Here is a 21,305-nt window from a genome sequence, read left to right as displayed (position 1 = left end):
CTGTCACAATCTCGTCCTCCATCTGTGATCTGAGAGGTTTCCCCCCCCTCCCTCCCTCCCCTCACCCCGGCCTCTCTGCTTCTTCTCCTTCTGCTCGCTCAGCTTGTCCAGCGGCAGGTTGGTCATGTCCAGGCCGTAGACGGAGCGTGCCAGCACGGCCGTCAGGGAGTCCATGATGCTGGCCCACTCGGTCACCAGCTCCTCCCAGCCCGTCAGGGACGACAGCACGCTCAGAAGCTCGTCCCACAGCTCGCGCGAGATCAACACGCACAGGTTGGCTCGCACCCACGCCACGATGATGGTCTGGGGTCCGTGGGGGGGGGAAGGGAGAGAGAGAGACAGACATAAAGAAATGGGTACAGAGAGAGAGAGATATAAGCACAGGTCAAACACATGGAGAGACAAAGATAGAAAGCCAGAAGGAAACAGAATTGACTGATATGGGGTTTCAATAATAACAGTTACACACTGCATTTTTCAATCCGGGTGAATACCCGAATTGTCTTTCGATACACCCTATTATTGGCTCATAAAGAGTACCAATCGGGATGAACCACTGTGAGTAAACCTTCTAATGACATCTCTGACGTCTCCTGACTCTCTGGTTGAGCCCTATAGCCTTGCTGCTGCTGAGTGAGTGAGTGAGTGAGGAAGGCTGTGAGGAACAGGCCCAGACTGACCCTGAAGAGGATGGCTGCCAGGCTCTCAGCGAAGGGATCTTTTTTCTGGTTCTCCTGAGGCCTCTTCATCACCGCCTCCGTGATCCTCAACAGCACCTGCAGCATCTGCTCCCTGTGGGACACACGCAGACAACACACCGCGCACGTGAGCACCATCGACACTTTCCTTCATGCTACGGCTGCCTGTCGAGCCGTTTTAACAGCGGCATAGACGGTTGAGACATGCATAACGTGTGCTCCACAGTGACTGGCGGGGGTGGGGTGGGGTGGGCTGGGGGGGTCCAAGGGGCAGACTGACCAGGTCTGTGTGTTCATGGGGTGCTCCATGATCATGTGACGGTAGATGCTCAGCACCCCCTTGCACACCTCCACCTGGTTGTCCAGCAGCTTGGGCACGTCCTGGCACGGCTCCAGCAGGAACACGTTGGCCGAGTTGGTCAGGAACACCTGGGCACACACACACACACACACTGTGGTGAGGGACGGGGAGTGCAAACGCACACACATTCACTGTGGTGTGGTGAGGGACTGGCGGGATTTACACACACACATTAACCATGGCCGGAAGTGTACATACCACATTCACCATGGTTAGGGGAGCCGTGCATGTACATGCACTTACCCACACCACACACACACACACAGATACCTGCAGTGTGGGCTGGATGCCAGCCTTGATGTCCCTGTTGTGGTCCTCAGTGAGACAGCCCCGGCTGATGGCACTGCTGAAGGAGTAGGTCCTTCCCCAGCTGGACGAGCGCCTGTGGCCTGGGTGACTCTCCAGCACCTGCTACGGTACACCAGCATGCTCAGCATGTGTGTGGGGTCATGATGTCACCTAGCCTACCGTTCATTCGACATCTTTTTTATAGGCTTATACGGACCCTGGATATCCAGTCATCATCTCTGTGTGTGTGTGTGTTTGTGTTTACAGTATGTTGTGTGTGTGTGTGTGTGCATGTATATAGTACATTGTTCATGTGTGTGTATTCTGTATTGAGTGTGCATGTGTGTGTGTGTCACCTGTGCGAGAGCGCTGTCGGTCTCCGTCTTCAGCAGCTCCTCGGGGCTCTCCTCCACCTCCTCCTCCTGGCTGCTCTTCTCCGGCTCCCTCATGAAGGTGGGCTTGTCCTGCAGGATCCACTTCCTGTACACCTTGATCACCTTCCGGGTCGCCGACGCCTCGCAGGAGGGCAACAGGAAGGCCTTGAGGAGCGCAAGGGCACGTTTACTTTTGGGGCGGGATTTCACACGGTGTGGTCATGACGTCTCAACACGTGCTTGCTGACGCGGTATGTGCAAGGATCGATATCTTTTGGAATATAGAATGTTAGTTTGTTTTAATGGAGTACCATCGGCTGCCACTAGAAGGCAGAGCAACACAACACAGTCCGTGAATGACATTGTGGCAAGAACACTGCCGATATAATCGGTCACTATCGAATGTATTTTGTTAAACCTGCAGGGACGACACAAGTCGATCCTCTGATTTTCTCCGACGGTTTTCTGACGACTAGTGAGGCAGGAGGAGGGGGGACATCAAGCTACCTGGTGGAAGACCTCGTTGACAAAGTTGACGTTGTCCCGCGTGGACAGCAGGATGGTGTGCACCATGTCGTAGACGCTGCGGTGCTCCTCGTCGATGCTGCACAGGCTGGAGTCGCTGGGGCGCCGGTCCGACAGCGTGCTGCTGTTGGAATGGCTCTTCTCTGGCTCGGCAGGGCCGCTGGGCTCCCCCTCCGACCCCCTCTCCTTCTCCTTCTCTCTGTCCTTCTCCTTGTCCTTCTCCTGACTGCTGCTGCCCGCAGTGACAGTCTGGAACCACACAGAGGCACAGACACACACACACGTTGTCGGAGTGGTGAGAGGTAGAAAAGAGATGTGAAACTGTGAGTGAGGGCTTTAGTCCACAGACCACCGCAGAACCAAACGGATAGGGGATAAGAGCTACTCAAGTTAGTTACTAGGAGATGAACATACAGTACACGGTTAATTTCGCGTCTTTTCTTAATCGTCAGCTAAAATATTTGGTTTGCTCTGGATTGTCAAAAAAACTCTCAAAATGCTGGCTATGGATGCATGACGTGAGGTCGTATTTCTTTTTTAACGTGCGAACATTTCAGACACAAATTTCAGACTCGGTGTACAAAGACCTTTACATGGGGATGACCTTCTCACTTGGATGAGTTTGAGGATGACTCTCACCTGAATGAGTTTGGGGATGACTCTCTCACCTGGATGAGTTTGGGGATGACTCTCACCTGGATGAGTTTGGGGATGACTCTCTCACCTGGATGAGTTTGGGGATGACTCTCACCTGGATGAGTTTGGGGATGACTCTCTCACCTGGATGAGTTTGGGGATGACTCTCTTACCTGGATGAGTTTGGGGATGACTCTCACCTGGATGAGTTTGGGGATGACTCTCACCTGGATGAGTTTGGGGATGACCTCGGTGCCGTTCTTGGCGCTGGGAGGGGCCGTGCTGACGTACTTCTTCTCCAGGAAGAAGGTGACCAGCCAGGTGATGAAGGCCACGCGCGGGGCCAGGTACTGGTCCCTGGTGCAGAAGGTGCTCTCATTGTTCCTCGTCACCGGGACGTACAGCGGCTTGGGCCGGTGGTGGGGGAGGTCTGGGGGGGAGGAGGAGAGAGAACGGAGCAGGGAGAGAGACAGAGAGAGGAATGTGCAAGTGTGTGGGGGTGGTGGGGAAGGGCGGGCAGGGAAGGGGGAGATAAAAAACAGAATGGAGAGAGGAGAGAGAGCGAGAGAGGAGAGAGCGAGAGAGAGAGTGTGGAAGCGCAGAAATAGGAGAGATTTCAATGTGCTGCTCTTCATGGTCTCAATGTCAATTCTTCAGCTGAAATTGGTCATTTCACTGAGCCTATAAAAGGCATTGACCTGTCTGGCCCACACCATTTCCCAGCTCTACAGTCCCATAGGCCTGCCAATTATCTAATGGATTTTTCATTATCTGAGATTCACTAGGCACATTTCTAACTGCGAGTTTCTTAGCTAATTGCCAATTAAATTCAAATAGCGGTTCTGTGAATGAGTTCAGCAGATAAGCCAAAAGAGGACAAAGAAAAGTCAGGATCATGACATGAAATTGAAAATGGTCTGGTTTAAGGCATGCGAGTCTTGGCAGTAGTTCATTTGCGGGTCAAGCTGCATTTGTACTTTTCTAGTTATCAGAAAGAAGCCCTTCTGGCCAGGCTTGGCTCAAAACATCAAGACTATTTTTCACCTCAGTTAAACATTTTAGAAGCTTTTATATAAAGGGCACTCCATCTTAGAAAAATAAGGTGTACCAATTGCCTGCTGTCAAAATTAAACAAGATCTCTAAAATTACTCATCTCAATTGGCGGTTTTTGAGTTAGGTAAATACACAACAGTGGGATGTTTGTCAAATAGACACTGTCACACCGTCCCTTACCTAATAAGGGCTTGTAGAGGTTGGTGAGCTTAGTGAAGGAGGGGAAGAGATGGGGAAGGTAGTACTTCTTGAAGAGGCTGAAGAGGAACCTGAAGCCAGAGTCCTGGTTGTCTCGGTTCTTCCACTCCAAGCTGGACGCCTAATCAGACAAAACCCCAACAGAGTACAGAGACTGGATCAAGACACAGGCAGACTGGACACAGGTAGACTGGATCAAGACACAGGCAGACTGGACACAGGTAGACTGGATCGAGACACAGGCAGACTGGACACAGGTAGACTGGATCGAGACACAGGCAGACTGGACACAGGTAGACTGGATCGAGACACAGGCAGACTGGACACAGGTAGACTGGATCGAGACACAGGCAGACTGGACACAGGTAGACTGGATCAAGACACAGGCAGACTGGACACAGGTAGACTGGATCAAGACACAGGCAGACTGGACACAGGTAGACTGGATCAAGACACAGGCAGACTGGACACAGGTAGACTGGATCGAGACACAGGCAGACTGGACACAGGTAGACTCGAAAGAGATACAGGTAGATGTCAAAGTAAGAGCTCAGATAAGCATGCATGTGACGTCACACCTGGACAACCATGAACTTGAGCAGGGTTTGCAGTATGTAGCAGGTCTGGTCGTCTGCCACCTTCTCCCCTGGCACAGCAGGCACCAGCGGTGTGATCTCCTCAGGCACCACCTTGGCTGCTCATACACACACACACACACACACACACACACGAGAGAGTAGAAAGAGTGTCTTATAGTGTGATCAGATATCTGACACAAATGACAAGGCTTGTGTGACTGCATGTGTGTGTGACGGCGTATGTGTGTGTGTCTGTGTCTGAAAGCGAGGCCCTCACCATCTGGTGGGTTGGAGAAGGGGTTATAGATGATGGTGTCCAGGGTGCAGGGCCCCCTGGTGGAGGGCACAGCCGGGAAGCCCGGCACCAGGCAGGCGAAGATGAGGAACTGCTCCTCGGCACAGCTGTCCCTCAAGGCCTGCAGCCACAGCAGGAACAGACGGATCCCCTCACAGCGGATCTGCACACACAGGGGACCACGTCACCGCAACGCCCGCGTCACTTGGAACTAAGAAATGGCGGCCGTGTGTGTGTGTGTGTATCAGTAGGGGGGAATGAGTGTGTCTACTACTCTCACCCTTACCTTGAACGAGTTTCCAGTGTGCAAAAGCTTTTTCAGAATAGAACCTGGAACAATGACAGGAGAATACATCAATTACCAAATACATTTAACAACCCTGGAGCTAACAAAAGTGTCCTGCACCTGGTGATTTAAGAGACGGGAACACACACACAAAATTGTAGAAGACAAGCATGTCATCTTCATCAATACGTATTGACCTTGGCAGGCTGATAAATCAGCTGGAATTAAGAGGATGGATGCTTGTTTGCCTGATGAAAATAAAAATCAATTGGCGGGGATGTGCATTTCTGGAGCCAATCAGGTTGGCTGTAATCAAATGAGACATTGCTCTGATTGCTAAACGCCGTCAGAGGAAAAAGAACAAGGAACAAGAGGAGAAGTGTGTGTGTGTGTGTGTGTGTGTATGTGTGTGTGTGTGTGTGTGTGTGTGTGTGTGTGTGTGTGTGTGTGTGTGTGTGTGTGTGTGTGAGAGAGAAAGGGAGGGGATTCTCCACTTATCAGGTTAAATCAATTACATTCCGTGTGTTGGCAAAATAAAAGAAAAAATTGATTGCTTCCAAGTCTTACATTTCAAAAGATTGGAAATGTGGAGATGGATGGGAAAGAGAGAGTGAGTGAGAGAGAAAGAGAAAGAGAGAGAGAGAAAGAAAGATACCGGGAGAAGGACAGACAGAACATAGAAAGAGATGAAAGAAAGATATTTATTGATTTCTTAGCTTAGAAATGGTCTTGCGAAATGTCCTTGTGGATCTGCAACCTAGCCTACACTTTACAACAGCATGAAAGGCAAGAGTACAGTGGCACACATTTCGGTTTCTTCTTATCAGTTCTGACCATGAGTCTTTTCCAAACCTTCAATTCTCTAGCTCAATGCAACAAAAAAAGCTTTTTCTGTCACAGTTGCACAGCTGTTATGGTGAGAGAGGGGATTCTAGGAATACAACTAGTACTGCATACAACCTGGAGAGCCTCCTCTGTTGGAGACTCCCATGAATCTGCTCTCAGTAAGAAGTGTCTGTATGTGTGTGTGTGTATGTGTGTGTGTCTCAGTATATGTGTGTGTGTGTGTATGTGTGTGTCTCTGTATGTGTGCGTGTGTGTGTGTGTGTCTCTGTATGTATGTATGTGTGTGTGTGTGTGTGTGTGTTTGGAAGGACCAGGGGACGGCCTGGCATGTTAGAGGGTGTGTGTGGAGGAATAAACCTCGGGAGTATGGTGGGCATGTTGGAACATGTACTTCAGCATCTTCGTAGTCACTTTACTGCCGAAAAACAGCTGACATACTGGCAGATTCTAATTGAGGTGCTTGGTGCCAGGGTCCTCCTGCTAGCTAGAGCTTAAACCGCTCCAGGCATAATTCAATTACCTATTTGCATTTCAAATGAGGCGCTCATTTGCATTTTTCATTTACCTCACACAAGCAGTTTAGGCATGGCCGTGGAGATTATCTGTGCTTTCAGAGGTTTATTTTGGTATTTGGATGTTTACACAGATGGGGGATTGAAACTACTGTAGGAGTGTGGAGTATGGAAGAGATAGCTGCTTCTGGAATACATACCTATACTGTGGAACTGCCATCGGCTGTAGATTTTTTCCGGAAGTAGTTGTAGAATTTTCTAGAAAAGACAATAATAGACAAAACGTGTCACTTCAGTAAGAGATACACTCCACAACCAGAGGATAGGAGAGATGGGGTAGGACAGTTTGAAGGACAAAAGAATGCTCGATCAATAGACTTAACAACTCAATGAAAAAGGCTATACGACAAGCAGCTGGAAAAAAAACTCCAGTCAGCCCCCAATGTCTCCACGGCAACTACTGTCCAACCTTGTGTGTTGGCGTGCCTCTTAGTGAGAGCCCTAAACACAAGTGTTACCCCAGAAACGTAGCGTCCTCCTTCACTGCTCCTGTCTCAGACAAATATCCTTCGGGACAATAAAGTCTATCTTATCTTACTTGATCACTGGCCCCGTGACACGGCACTGTGCAGAAAAATGTAATCACATCCCCAACCACAATGTTACAACTCAATTAGAGAGGCCTGACCTTTCAGCAGCTTATCGTTCCTGTGTGGAAGGTCTCCGTTAACTGGGTCTCTCTGGGGGAATGAGAGCGCTGTGGGTGGGGGGGGGGGGGGGGGGGGGGGGGGGGGGGGGGGGGCACCACTCTGGAATGACTCTATAAATGTGTTTGAGTGTGTGTGTGTGTGTGTGTGTGGCATCAGACCGTTAACTGCCACTGGGTAATTGATGCCGCACTTGTTTCTCCACTTGTTGGGCATCATGGACCCGATGAGACTCCGTGATTGCAATTTAGAGGTCAAGCCTGTTTCTTTCTGTTGAACACACGCTTGTGACCTCTCCAACTGTCCCTAGCCTGCATGACAAATAGCTCTGTCTCCACAGAGTAGGGAGAAAAACAGAGAGTGAAGAAGAAAGGGAGAGGTCGAGAAAGAGAGAGACCGTTTTCGAGAGAATAAGAGTGAGCGACTCTGAGAAAGCTTCACACATGCAGGGCACGTCTTCAAAGCCCAGAGAGACCAGAGAGCCAGGCTTAGCGGCCTCCAGAGAGGATGGGCCATGATGACACATTATGCAGACAGCCTGCCCACGTTTGTGTTCCAAACTCATGTCTGGAGTACAACTCGCCTCGGTTTGTCAACAACTGCCCCTCCTCGTCATCAACGTTTCCCATCTCCATCAGGTCCCCTTATCCTCCCTCCCTCCCTCCCTCCCTCCCTCACTCACTCACTCACTGCCTGTCGAAGTCCCTCTCCATGTCAGTGAAAGTATGTTGGACAGACAGACAAGACATGCAGACAGACTGTCAAGCCACCTGGACAACTTGGACCTCCTCTCTCCTCTCTTCTCCTCCCTCCCTCCCTCCTCTCTTCTCCTCCCTCTCCCCCCTCCTCTCTTCTCCTCCCTCTCTCCTCTCTTCTCCTCCCTCTCCCCCCTCCTCTCTTCTCCTCCCTCTCTCCTCTCTTCTCCTCCCTCTCCCCTCTCCTCTCTTCTCCTCCCTCTCCCCTCTCCTCTCCTCCCTCTCCCCTCTCCTCTCTTCTCCTCCCTCTCCCCCCTCCTCTCTTCTCCTCCCTCTCTCCTCTCTTCTCCTCCCTCTCCCTCTCTCCTCTCTTCTCCTCCCTCTCCCCTCTCCTCTCTTCTCCTCCCTCTCCCCTCTCCTCTCTTCTCCTCCCTCTCCCCCCTCCTCTCTTCTCCTCCCTCTCTCCTCTCTTCTCCTCCCTCTCCCCTCTCCTCTCTTCTCCTCCCTCTCCCCTCTCCTCTCCTCCCTCTCCCCTCTCCTCCTCACTCCTCCCATCCTGTTTCCTCCCTTCTCCTGTCCTCCTCTTTCCTTCCCTCTGGTTGACTTCTGACTGATCCGGAGCGTGATGACACATGTGTGTCCCATTGCTACTGGAGCTATTGATCCCTGTCTGGGCTTAGAGTCTCCATCACGTCCCCTGCTCGGCTCTCTCCTTGGAGCGGCAGACACATTATACTGGGTGGGAACACAGCAGGGGGCGGGACTAAGCCTGTGGGAGTCTTCCAGAGGAACAAGGAAAGAAGGTTTATATGTGTGTGTGTGTGTCAGTATGTGCGTGTTTGCGTGTGGGAGTTAGATAACACCCCTCCCTCCCTGTTTTTCTCTCCCCTTCCAGCTCCAGGGAGTGAACAGAGAACGAGCAGAGTGGAAGAAGCAAGGAGGCTCCCTGTGGAGCTGAGATGGCCTCGGCAGCAACGGGGACTTTGCCATCCGGCGAGGCGGCTGAGCGGAGCGCCCGCCGCTGGCGTTCCTCTAATCTGGCGCCCTACTCCAGGCATAGAGATGGGGGCATTACCGCCGTGCGCCTCTGAACACGACTGCATTTCCCTGATCCACACTTAGGTTTCCAGTCGCAGGGCGGACATGACTGAGAATACGCTTCCCCCCTGAGGCGGGCCCACTAGGGCTTTTCACCACGCGGGGTGCATACTGAAGCCTGCTACTCCGCATCACTTGAGACAAACTTTACAGACTTTCCTGACTGGTTCGGTTGGGTGTGACGTCACTGTGCCGCCCCCATAGACTCTTGACAGGGTTTGGGAAATTGTCGGTAGTGGATATTGTACGGACATAATGTGTGTATGCAAGTATGGGTCTGTATGAGAAAAAACTGACAGCTATACAGAGAGATCAATAAATAAAGATATATAGAGAGAGAGAGACAGACAGGCAGGCAGAGAGAGAGGCAGACAAAGACATGCGGGCAGACAGACAGACTCTTTTGACATTTCCTACCAGGTTTATCATTGAACCGCGTGACAGGCATGTGAAAGCCAGAGGTACGAGTGTGACAGCATGCTGCACAACCAGAGACCAGCTCAAAGTTCACTGTTGACAAACTGGAATGTGTCGTCCAACCTCGGTTAGACACACCGGCTCACAGCACAGGCCCTAGCAGCTTGGTAGGAGCCTGGTTCTATTCTAAAACTGGATAACTTATTTACAATGCAAACCTAATTACCTACTCTGGCCTATTTGTACAAGTAGTCTTAGCACTAGGGCCTGATTCTACAATAGGATAGCAGTGATATATTATAGTTTGGTTAGTAAAAGTAGGCTAAATGAAGACACCACAGGCTAATTTACTGTACTGTTAACTATTATTAAGTGCAGACAGGCAACACTCATGTCAGGTTTTGAATTCACAAGACGAGCCTTCCTGCTGTCTCACCATTAGGGGGCAGCAACACAACACACAACTCGTCCTGGGCGATCACTGACGTGGTGGTGGACCGGGATAACACACGGGTCCTATAACAGCACATCATCTAGTTTCGCTGAGTCTGCAACTCTATGAGTCTAATAATGACCATGTTTTATGACTCATGATTTAGGTTTCACGGGGCATGTTCATCTTGCCGTTACTGCAGCCATGCATCCCTATATGAGGACAGCCAGAGACAGTTTGCCATGAATGCCCATAAATCCTGACCAGAATAGCCTGCATCTGCAAAATGTACAGTACAGTAGCTTCCAGTGAGCCTTAATCACCAGTGCCTGATCTCACTTCAGTGTGCTGCATTCCTTTGCGGTCTGGTTGATCTAATGATATGATCAGCTACATGGAGGCCAGGGTACAGCGAGGGAATTTAAACAAAGTCCCATCGCAAATGTCACCGTTTATAACAAAGGGGACGACCAGTTTTACCAAGACAGTCCACAGACATGGCTCGATCATATCTTGATGACCAGTTTGCCTTCCTAAACTACATGGGGAATCAGAGACATTCCCTCAGCAGTGTTTCCCACACATAGACTAATTTGTGGCGGTGCGCCACAGAATCAACACCGGCCGCCACACATTGCGTTTCGTTTTTTTTTTTTTTTACTTTCTATTTAGGTTAAAACATGCAGCGTATTCGTTCAGCTGCATTTCCTTTCCCCTGCTCTCCCTCCGTCTCTCTGTTACTGATGCGTCTTTCCCACATATGCACACAGTCACAACATCAGCACACGTTAGCAACAATGCATACAGTACATATGCCGTTCTAGTAAGACCGACAGCTATATCAGCGAGCCTTCAGCATTAGTGCCGTGGCTAAAAGTCGAGGAAAGTTGCGGCTACTTTTCGCTAGGTACCTTACTCACATTTACATTTAGTACTCGAAGTTTCCCCTTCGTTCTTTTGGTGAGAAGTCTCAAGAGCTAGCTACTTACTCGGCGTCATGGAGCCGACCAGTTAAATAGTTGTTTAGCACTAGCGTTGCTACATGCATAATGCAGAAATTATATGTTAGTTGTTGTTCATTTGTGAAGGTGTGAATCATTTTGGATTAATATTTAATGTAAAAATTATTAACAAATTAACTGTGTAACGAATTATTAACGAAGGAATAATTACGACCCCCCCCCCCCCCGTCTGACAACCCCCACCACTCCCCGCCACAATTAGATTTCTAATCTGTGGGAAACACTGCTCAGCATGGAGGCTTTCTGATGAACAACCTAGATATTCAGCTCCGGTACCAAGGATATGCACTGAGGGGAATTTGAGGCCATTAGAGAGAGAGTTAGAGAGAAAGAGAAAGAGAGAGCAAGAGAGAGAGAGCAAGCGTGAGAGCAAGACCGAGGTAGAAGACAGACCGACAGTCCGATAGCTATGGAGGAGAGGAATCCTACCCTACTGATGGCTAGCCAGGGTCCAGGTTGACATTCTATTATTCATGACCTACTTGGAGCATTTACATAGCCAGCGCTCTAATGGCCCGTCTCTGCCCCCTGACGTGTAAACGGACATCAATCACAGCCAATCGTCTGCCCCCCCACTCCCCCACTCCCCCACTACCCCACCCCCCAGTGAGTGATAGCAGGGACTGGAACACTGTAAATAATGAGAGCTGTGGAAGCTATCCAATCATGCTTCAGTCTTGATCTTTTTAAACAATGCAGTCCCTCTAGCACCATATTGTATCTGGCTGGAAATATGCTCCTACCCATGTGAGCTGTGATCACTTTGAGTACGGTGTTGTTAATGTTTAAAAACTGCCTTAAACAACTTGTTACTTTACTGATTCCAGGTCCAGTCAGATGTTGCCCATTCAGGGGTATTGTGAAATACCTGGCTGTAGGGTTAAGCCTTCCCGGACGGTAACAAAGCTGTAATCAAACAGTCGGCAGAAAAGCTAAGTTGGTGTCAAACCGGACTACAAATTACACATTTAGCATGAAATGTGTCATATAACCAGCGCTTTTATTTGTGATTTCAGGGTTTCCCCGCAGAAAATGTGTTAGTTAAGGTGGAGGGTGGGGTTTGCTGTCAGACCGGGCAAACCGGGTGCGGGAAACCCTGGATATAGTATACAGTAGAAAATCAAGGATCAAATGTGCAACAGTGTTTCGGTGGTCAGACTGAAGGAACGGTCTGTGCACCTGGCACACTGCAGTATCTCATCTCCACCAGTGGGGAGGTGGAACAGGAACATACAGGATGTAGTGACGTAGTGCCCATTGTCAGACTGCCATGAGCCAACTGAGGCCTTTGAACAGTTCATCCTTCACTCTCTCTCTTTCTTTCCTTTTCTCTTTTTCTTTCTCTCCCTCTCTTCCCCCCTTCGCTTTCTTTATCCCCATCTCTCTTTCTCTCTCCCCCCTCCTCTCTATGTCTTTCATTCTCACCAAAATGGATGTTTACATTTAGTCATTCAGCAGACACTCTTATCCAGAGCGACTTACAGTAAGTACACGGACATTCCCCCCGAGGCAAGTAGGGTGAAGTGCCTTGCCCAAGGACACAACTTATTTTGGTGCGGCCAGGAATCAAACTGGCAACCTTCTGATTAATAGCCTGATTCCCTAACCGCTCAGCCATCTGACTCGTTTAGCTTGATTACACAGCGCGGGAAGATATTTTATCCATATAAGGCATGGATGTACCAACACCAGATAAATGACCACATCATTCTAGGTCTAAACTGGGGGTTTCCCAGTTTCAGTGGCAGTCAGAGCTGATCCAGTTCTGGATGACAGAGAGCTGGGGGTCACAGAGAGGTCATAAGTCCTGGGGAAGTGCACGACACACACTTCCCTCTCTGTCCAAACACACTACCATGGCAACCTGTCCCATAGCCTATGTAACCACAACAGAGGTTAAAGGTCATTGTAATGGTTGATAAACAAACTAGAGGTCCTGAGTATAGTCAAATTTCACAGGCTTCATGTCAAATCCAGCGGCGGTCCACAAGCCGACAGTGAGAGGCTGCTGTAGAGTGATTTCCACCAAGGCTTTCTCGCTATAATTAGTGTCACTCCTCGACAGCTTCATAGAACTTCTCATCCACCCACTCGCATTCTCTCCAATTTAGCAACTCGCCGGCAAAAAAGACCTAATCAGCAACCGATTGAAAAGCATTTAGCTCATTGCCAGTTCAAATATAACTTGTGGGCTACATGGTCTTTTTACAGGGAGAGTAAAACAGCTCTGTGTGAGCCCAGCAGATGTCTATCAGTCACGAGGACGGCTTGAATACAAACACAGCAGCTAACACAGGTACACTGAAAATAACAAGCAGTGGGACTGATCCCCGGGTCTTTATGCTGCTGCACATTTACAATGCTCTTTGTTACTGATTAGCCAACTTGAGCACAAAATGCCATGGTCAGAAAGCTGCATCGGAAACAGTGCCTTGCTACGGCGTCCTCCGGGAATGAAACGACAGTTTAAACAGCAGCGACAAGCTCACTCAGGTGGCATGCAAATCCATCTCCCTGTCTCCCCATCCAGCCTCGCTGCCCCTCCCCGCTTCCCTGAGCAACAAGGACACTGTGTCTGTGTGTATTCATGTCTCACCTCACTGCACTTTGGCCTGCTCCTGTTTGGCAGTGAGGACAGGAGGTGAAGCATAGAGGTGACAGCCAGGTGGCAGTGCCAGCTAAAAAGCAGCCATTATGCCCAGTCAGTGCCCATCTGGGCACAGAGGCTATAGTGTGTTTACGACGGGCCACAACAAAGACAAACAGAGGTGGCATTCACGCCGTGACTTAGCAAACACGCGGCGTGCCGCCTCGCCGACACCGTCCATTCACTGGCCCTTTCATGTGGTGGACATGTGACAGTCCCCCTTCTCAATGATGCCACTGTCCCTCATTGAGATGAGGAGGGATGGGAGGAATCTTAAGGGCCGGTGAGATCAGTCCAGTGACATGATTAGCAGGAAAGCAGACATGGATTGTGCCGCTGATAGGCTTGCTTCAAAAGGGATGCGATGGCTTCTGTGAAGGCTTCAATGGCTCATATATCAGTTGGTTTCCTTCCCTGGCATTGACCTGCTTCTCAGTGAATGCTTAAACGGTACACAGATGAGTGACTAGAAAGGTGTGTTGTGGTTGCACCGCTATGGTGTGTGTGTCCGTGTGTGTGTGTGTGTGCTGGGAAAGAACAAAGACATTCATCCCAGCACAGCAGCATCTGGCGGTCTGATGCAACACACACGACTACATCTCACACAACATATCTATAGTGTACACATAACCAGTCACCACCTGAAAGCACGTACGCTGGTTTGACTGGCGTGTGTGAGCATTTGTGTGTGTATCTCGGTGGAAGCAGACACAAAGAGAGGAGTGGGGATGTGGTAGGCAGTGTGTGGTGGTGTTGGCTGGGAGGGGGGGGGGGAGGGGGGGTACAGAGAACAAAAGAGACAGACGCTTGTTCCTCCAGCAGGCTCGGGGGGGGGGGGGGGGGGGGGGGGGGGGGGGGGGGGGGGCTGCTCCTCACACTCCAGCCATCCAGAGAAAGGGGGTCACATACCACACGACGGCAGTAAGGTAATCCCTACTGTCGCCTCATCAAAATAACCTATCTGAGAAGAGGAAGACTGAGAGAGGGAAGAAGTCAATGACAAAGGGAGAGAAAGAGGGAGAGAGGGAGAGAAAGATCGAGAGACAAATAAGAGAAAGAGAGAGTGATGGAGAAAATAATGTGTCAAAATGACAAATGGGGGGGGGGTCTGATGGCGGGGAAACCTTCTTTTATACCTTCCTGGGGGAGGACCAATGAAATGGAGACGGCAGTAGCTTTGACAAATCTTATATCACTGGAGGGAAAAGGGAGAGAGAGATTGGAAGTAGAGAGAGATAGTGGAATAGAGGTATGGAAAGAGATAGGGATGGAGGTAGAGAGGGATGGAGGAATAGAGGTAGGGAGAACAATCGTTCTGGTTGAACGATTATATTAACTAATACTAATGAAATGTGCTCACCGTTAATGCCCTCGCTAACAGGAGCACAGTGGGTCACATCCCGTTATTGGAACTCAATCTACATTCCACCAAGAGTAGACACAGCTGATGAGAGAGAGAGCTGTTGGGTGTTTGTGTCACAACAACAACAACAGCAGCATCAAACAGATGCCCTCCCTTGGCAGGTGCACAGGCCTGTCTTCCATCTCATTTTGAGCACGGCTCGTTCCTCCCCCCCAGCACCCCAATTCCCTCACATGTCAACATGAATCCCATCTGAGTCAGTATGGGCTAACGAGCAGCACTGCTGTGTGCCAGCAGGTGGATGTGGACGTTTACTGTTCGGCCTGTACAAAAAAACAAAAGTAGGATCCACCGCCTCTAATCTTACGGCTCAAAGTGAAGTCGACACAATGTAGCCCGGGCGGAGGATCAAAGCCCTCCGTATCTGTCCTGTACACGCCACTCAACGTCAGCTTATCTGCTCGACACAGTGTGAATGCCAGCCATCAACAATCATGCTAGAGGTTAAGCTGCTTTGAATATTAGCTCTCTTTTTTGAAAGGATACCCCCCCCCATAAATATTTAACACGGTGTGGAATCCAGGGCTATATTTAGAGGTCAGATGGTAGTGTGTATCTGGTGTGTTTCTGTATGTGTGTGTCTGTGTGTGTGCATTTGGTGTGTATGTGTGTAGAGAAGGATCCTGACTTGTAGCTTGATTCTACATCCCCAGGCAGAGAGCACAAACTGTCAAAAATGCATCTCAGTTTGATTGGGGGGGGGGGGGGGGGGTATCAAAGTTCTTTAAACATTTTCCTTAGATAACACTTAAAAGACTTTCCGTAACCTACCCTTTAGGATAACAGTTTGTAGTACGAATCCTAACCAAGCAGTCACAACAGCCTACTGGCGTTAATATACCTTTATCCAAATAAAAACATGACAAACAACACAGCATGCTTTGTTCCTACAGTGTGTGGCACCTGTGAGACTGCGTCACCAATCACAAACAGGACCAACATTGCCCGGACAGACACTGATAAGCAGGCTGAGATGTGACATGATGATATGTAAATCCCCGGGAGGCTACATTAGGGATGCACGGGTGTCTACCCTGACGGATGTGTCCATAGGCCTGGAGCCAGACCAGGGTGGCGCAGGGTAGCGTTCCAATACTTCTAAAATGCAACCCTACCTGTACCTTTTTAAGCGACCTGAAGGAAGTGAGGAAAGACACTTCTCTAGAGTATTGGAACCCGGCCCTGGGATCCCCTCCCTCTGTCCCTCCCGGGCCACAATGACCTGTTGACACAGTGAGAACACTCCCCTCCCACAGAGAAGCCACTGAAAGGCCCTAACAGACTGTCATTCCCTCTCCCTCTCTCTCTTTATCCCTCTCTCTCTCTCTGATACTCGGCCTGCCAGCCCTGCCCTGAGCAAATGTAACCCGAGAGCAAGCCTGTTTGTATTGGAAACCGGAGCCTGGCCCTGCAGTCAGGTGGGAAAACAAGGTGGGAGACATAACCTCCAGGAGAAACACGTGAGCATGGATGGAGAAGATGAGAGGAGGGGCAGGGTGCTCTGCTGTCAACCACACACACACACAAACACACAACACACGCCCTCTGCTGAGCTACGGCTACACAGAAACAAACCCAGCAAGGTATCCGCCAACTCCTGGGGCGAAAAACAATGAGGCTGGTGTCTATTTTCTGCCATTCATTTCCAATTCTAAGTAAATCCAGGAAGTGGCTGGAACGCCCGAGCGTCACCATGGAAACTTTGGTCCCTCCCCTGTGTTGCAGTAAACAGGCTGGATGGATGCAGGGGGGGCTGTCAGTAGGAATCATAGACAAGGGCATCACAGCAAGAAAACAAGGAGCCAGAATGTAGAAAAGTCACTTACTTCAAAAATAAAGAGGATAGAGTCCAGCTCCTCCCTCTGAGATTTGTTCCCTGAAAGAGACAAAGGGAGGGGGGGGGGGCTATGGTCAGTTTCAGACATTTCTATTAAAACTACAGTTTCCACTGTGGTTACTGTAGTACACACAGCATGTCGAGCAGGAGCCTTCAGGCCACCCGTCAGAGCCAGACGGATGCAGGGGCCGAGGATGTGGGGGCTGAGGACTCTGACCTCATTCTCCGCAAGCTGCAAAAGCAGTGGCGTAGTCCTAGGAAATGAGGATGAGGATCGAAACGAACTGAGCTTCCACATTTAGGACATTTGGAGACATTTATTGAGAGTGCAGAGTGCATGTGGAGAGCAGTGAAGGGCCTCCATTACTGAAGGCTTTAGCGTTAGCGAGTAATGACGATAGCATTCGACACGCAGGTGGTTCTCTCTTGCTTTGCTGGCTCTCCAGGGAGGTGGGGAAGGCCAACAGATGAGTGTGCATTACAAGGACTATGCATTAACCAAGAGAAGAGAGAGAGAGAGAGAGAGAGACATAGAGAGACAGAGAGAGAGAGAGAGAGAGAGAGAGAGAGAGAGAGAGAGAGAGAGAGAGAGAGAGAGAGAGAGAGAGAGACAGACAGAGACACAAGTAGCCAGACATCCATGCAGCACTCGGCTCTCCTCTCCACATTCTATTCTAAGGAGTTCACAGTGAGAGTACCACAGGCTCTAAATCAATCTCCACACTCAGACAGGGGAGAGGAGTGGAGGAAGGAGGCCGCTGAGGGGAGGAGGTGGAGAGGAGGGGTAGCAGGTATGTGGTGACAGACCGGTGTGCAGGACGTAGATCTCCCAGAGAGAGGGAAACAGGAAACCTGAGAGAAGAGGCCTGGATGCAGGAGCTTCCATCGGCACCTCTTTCCCCAGTGCAACTCTCACTGCTAAAAGCTATTGAACTAGAGGCCCTTTACATCACAGCACATAATACCATATCGTAGTCCATCCGTAACCACCCCACACGTATTTCTCTCCAAGTTGTCACACTTACTATTGTACATTCAATGCTGAAAATTAGCCTACAACTCCCGACAGTCGAGGCAAAGTCAATTGCTGATGTGCTGTAAACTCTGGGAGCAAAAGGTTTTTCTAATCGCTTTTTCCTCCTGCCTCTAATGGTCCCAAATCGCTGACGAGTCATTGGTTGGAGGATCAAATCGTATTTTCTCTGCACCAGCTTTCTGAATTCATGTTTCTGTAATTGGCTTTGAGGAGCTAAGGGAAGGGAGAGGCTTACAACTTGTGTCGAACTTGAAACCCTGCTATTCTCAAGTTAATAATGCCGTTAGTAAGCTAATTAGCTGGCTGCCAGAGAAGTCATGGGAAAACAAGTTCACCCTACTGTATGGATCTTACCTTTTTGCTTTAAGTTGCTTTCCAGTGTTATGAAATTTTCATAGAAGATAAAATAAATCTGGGAGCAGTTGCTCTCAAAGAACGTCTTCAGTTCACTCCTTTCAATGATATCTGCAAACCAAACAAGAAACAGAGTCAGATCCATATAGCAGTAAACAAATGATTTATTATTTCATGCCACAGATGCCACTAGACATAGCAGTCACATTACACAGGCTACATAAACATGTATTGGCCATTAAACGGATCTGAGAAGTGAACCAATTAGACCAGGCATGAATGCCTCCATGTTCCAGCTGAACATACGTTCTCATAATCGTTAGGCTGCTTTCCAGCCAGCCCTGCCATAAGAATCCAACAGCACATCAAGCGCTGAGGAGAGAGAGAGGCGTTTAAAAATAACCTGATATGTTTTAATGCCTGAAAAGAGTTGTTCCAGTACACCAGAGGAGGAGGAGTGGGCCTGCATGAAACACGATGATCGTACTTTCAATCCTTCACATCTGAAAGGTAGATACGTGCCTTTTAATGCAGTGGCTGTCTACTGCAAACCCCAAGGAGTCTGCACACAGTGTGTGTGTACGTGTGTGTTAGAGTGTGGGGGGTGGGCATACCTCCATCTTTGTGAATGTGTGCGCATAGGTGCAAGTTGGCGTTGTGCATGCGTGAGTCTGAAATGCGTGTGCATATTATGGTGCGGCACGAAATCAGAATCCTATTCAACATCTGCCAGTTTGGGACACACAAACACACACGGACACGGACACACACACACACACATCTGTGTCTGTTTTTCATTATCTAGGACATCCCGCCGTCCTCCGACAACCTACCTCTCTTTAATCTCCAGCACAGTACCTTGGTTCACACTCCTCTCAGACTCAGAGGCAGCTGTTAGCTTGTTAGCCTAAGAGGGCTGACTGCTGAGTGCATAGCAAAGCACTCAGCCAGGGTGGTGCACGCTGATGCTGTGGGTGGGATTATCTTCTCTACTGAGACGGGTGGAGATCTGCTGCTAGGCCTGGTTGGGGTCACAGCCAAGGTGAAGGGTGGTTTATCTCAGGGCATACCAGTGGGAAACCCTTTCTTGCTTTACTGTCGGTCAGACACTTTTACATACACATCCATCCGCACACACACCTACAGTGGAACAGACATCATTTGTGAACTGGTTCAATGTAGAGTAGACTATCGTATTATTATCATTGTGATTATCAGTACTCAGTTAACCTCCATATACACGGGTAAAATCTAGCCTGAATAACCATCAGACCGGGAGGGTGCTTGGCATGCCAATTGAGCAATTAAGGCTTACCTTCTGTTGTGGACCCCCCACTCCCTCCTCCCGCCAATATTCCCCAGATCCCCCGCCAAATTGGATGCCTCCCAAACACAGCCAGGCTAGCGAGCTAGCTAAATGGCTCAGGGGGAGTGCTGGCATTTGTAAGCGTGTCCCGTGTGTGACAATGGCGCAGCAATGATTTATGTTTGGCCCGCGAATCAAGCACACACAATGAAGAAAGATGGCCACGACCCCTCTGATATCATATTTGAGCTTCCCCAATTGAATGGGTCTGGCCTTCAATCATGATGCCCCCTGACAGAGACAGTCCACACTGGGCCGTAACTGCTTTTGTTCCCGGGGTAACTGTGTTAGGGCTCTGATTGGAATATTGAATAATGAAGAGCTATCACAGGATTCATCTACAGAAGCTTCTGAAAGACGCAGCGGGGGAAAATGACCTGTATGCAAAGCAGCCTGATGCTAAATATAAAGACGAGGTAGCTAGTGAGCTACAGGAGATCCTTCCTGCTGCAGAACTCCTCTCCATGAGTCCAGAACAGCAACAGAGCTACTCCCTAGAGAATGGAGGGAAGATTTGTATTGCCAGTGAACAAGGGGAAACACCCTTGATGTATTAACAATACGACTGGACTTTTGGGAATAAAATAAACTAAATACAACCACAACAGGTTTCAACTACTGAATGAGAGTAAGGGATTACAGCCTGGGCAGTCCTACTGGTTAGACTATGTCCAAAAACTCCATGAGTACAAAAACTATGAAGGAAGGAAAAAAACAACAACATGTTACTGAACATCACAACATGGCTTTAAGCTCCCAAACAAAGATTAGTCTCCTTAACAGAAAGTTGACCAACTCAAGCAGAAAATCCCCTTAATAGTGCTGGATTAAAGGGGTCAAATACTGGGGTAAATTCTCTTCATACCCTATTAAACACCCAAACTGACATAATACCCTCTCAGGCATAGGTTTACTGGCTAACGTCAGCACTTGGACCGAATGATTCAACTACATACATGAATGATTTGTAATGGTAGCTAATGTTTTATAGGCTTGAACCTCCGTGGTCTCTGGCTGGCTGGCTGCCTGTCTGTCTCTAGACTCTCCCTCTCATTGTCTCTCTGTGAGAGGCGTGGGCCCTTGAGGACACTTTAGTGAACCAACTAGCCAACCAACCAATTTCAACCCAGCCTAGCGTCAGAGTGAGTGCATAATGGCCTTTTAAGCTCCAACACCAAATATTGACTTTTCAGTGCGTGTGTGTGTGTGGCGTGTCACCTTGTAACACGTTTCTACTCCACTGCTCAACATAGCAACACCAAGCATTACACCTGGCTGGATCTCTGGATGGAGCAGTTCATCTCTGTTTCTCTGCATGCCCAACCCCACAAAAACACAATCAACCCCCCCCCCCCCCCCTCCCCGACACAAACAAACAAAACCACAACCACACAATAACCTCCCACTTACTCACACACATATACACCTACTTATAAATACACACACACAAACACTCTCGTCTCTCCCCACACTCTTATCCTGTCTCTCTTGTCTCCAGTTCCCAAAGGAGGTAACACTTCATTAAATTCTCCTTTGCTTCACACCTCTTGATAGTATCTGCCTTGCTGCAAGCTCGCTTGTGCTGGAGAGAGGGTTTAGCCAGTCTCTCAACCAATCAC

General features: G+C 49.3%; 1 protein-coding gene across 5 annotated transcripts in view; it reads right to left on the bottom strand.

Annotated features, from left to right (window-relative positions):
* Positions 1–21,305, bottom strand: part of ralgapa2 (Ral GTPase activating protein catalytic subunit alpha 2) — an 88,470-nt gene that overhangs the window by 55,056 nt on the left and 12,109 nt on the right. For 3 of the 5 annotated variants that reach the window (XM_047013818.1, XM_047013801.1, XM_047013826.1), the window contains exons 2-15: positions 18,321–18,431; positions 16,920–16,969; positions 6,852–6,909; positions 5,294–5,337; positions 4,990–5,170; positions 4,713–4,828; positions 4,117–4,255; positions 3,110–3,312; positions 2,229–2,495; positions 1,704–1,886; positions 1,330–1,470; positions 979–1,127; positions 681–792; positions 66–303 (exon numbers count right to left, since the gene is read on the bottom strand). In XM_047013818.1, the coding sequence (XP_046869774.1) occupies positions 66–303; positions 681–792; positions 979–1,127; positions 1,330–1,470; positions 1,704–1,886; positions 2,229–2,495; positions 3,110–3,312; positions 4,117–4,255; positions 4,713–4,828; positions 4,990–5,170; positions 5,294–5,337; positions 6,852–6,909; positions 16,920–16,969; positions 18,321–18,431 (1,992 nt within the window). The remainder of the gene's footprint in view (positions 1–65; positions 304–680; positions 793–978; positions 1,128–1,329; positions 1,471–1,703; positions 1,887–2,228; positions 2,496–3,109; positions 3,313–4,116; positions 4,256–4,712; positions 4,829–4,989; positions 5,171–5,293; positions 5,338–6,851; positions 6,910–16,919; positions 16,970–18,320; positions 18,432–21,305) is intronic. The other 2 variants (XM_047013834.1, XM_047013809.1) reach the window with 1 other exon arrangement.

Source organism: Hypomesus transpacificus, chromosome 3, assembly GCF_021917145.1.
Source record: "Hypomesus transpacificus isolate Combined female chromosome 3, fHypTra1, whole genome shotgun sequence".
NCBI lineage: Eukaryota > Metazoa > Chordata > Actinopteri > Osmeriformes > Osmeridae > Hypomesus > Hypomesus transpacificus.
Note: the sequence above shows the minus strand (reverse complement) of the source record. Positions and strands in the feature narration are given on the sequence as shown.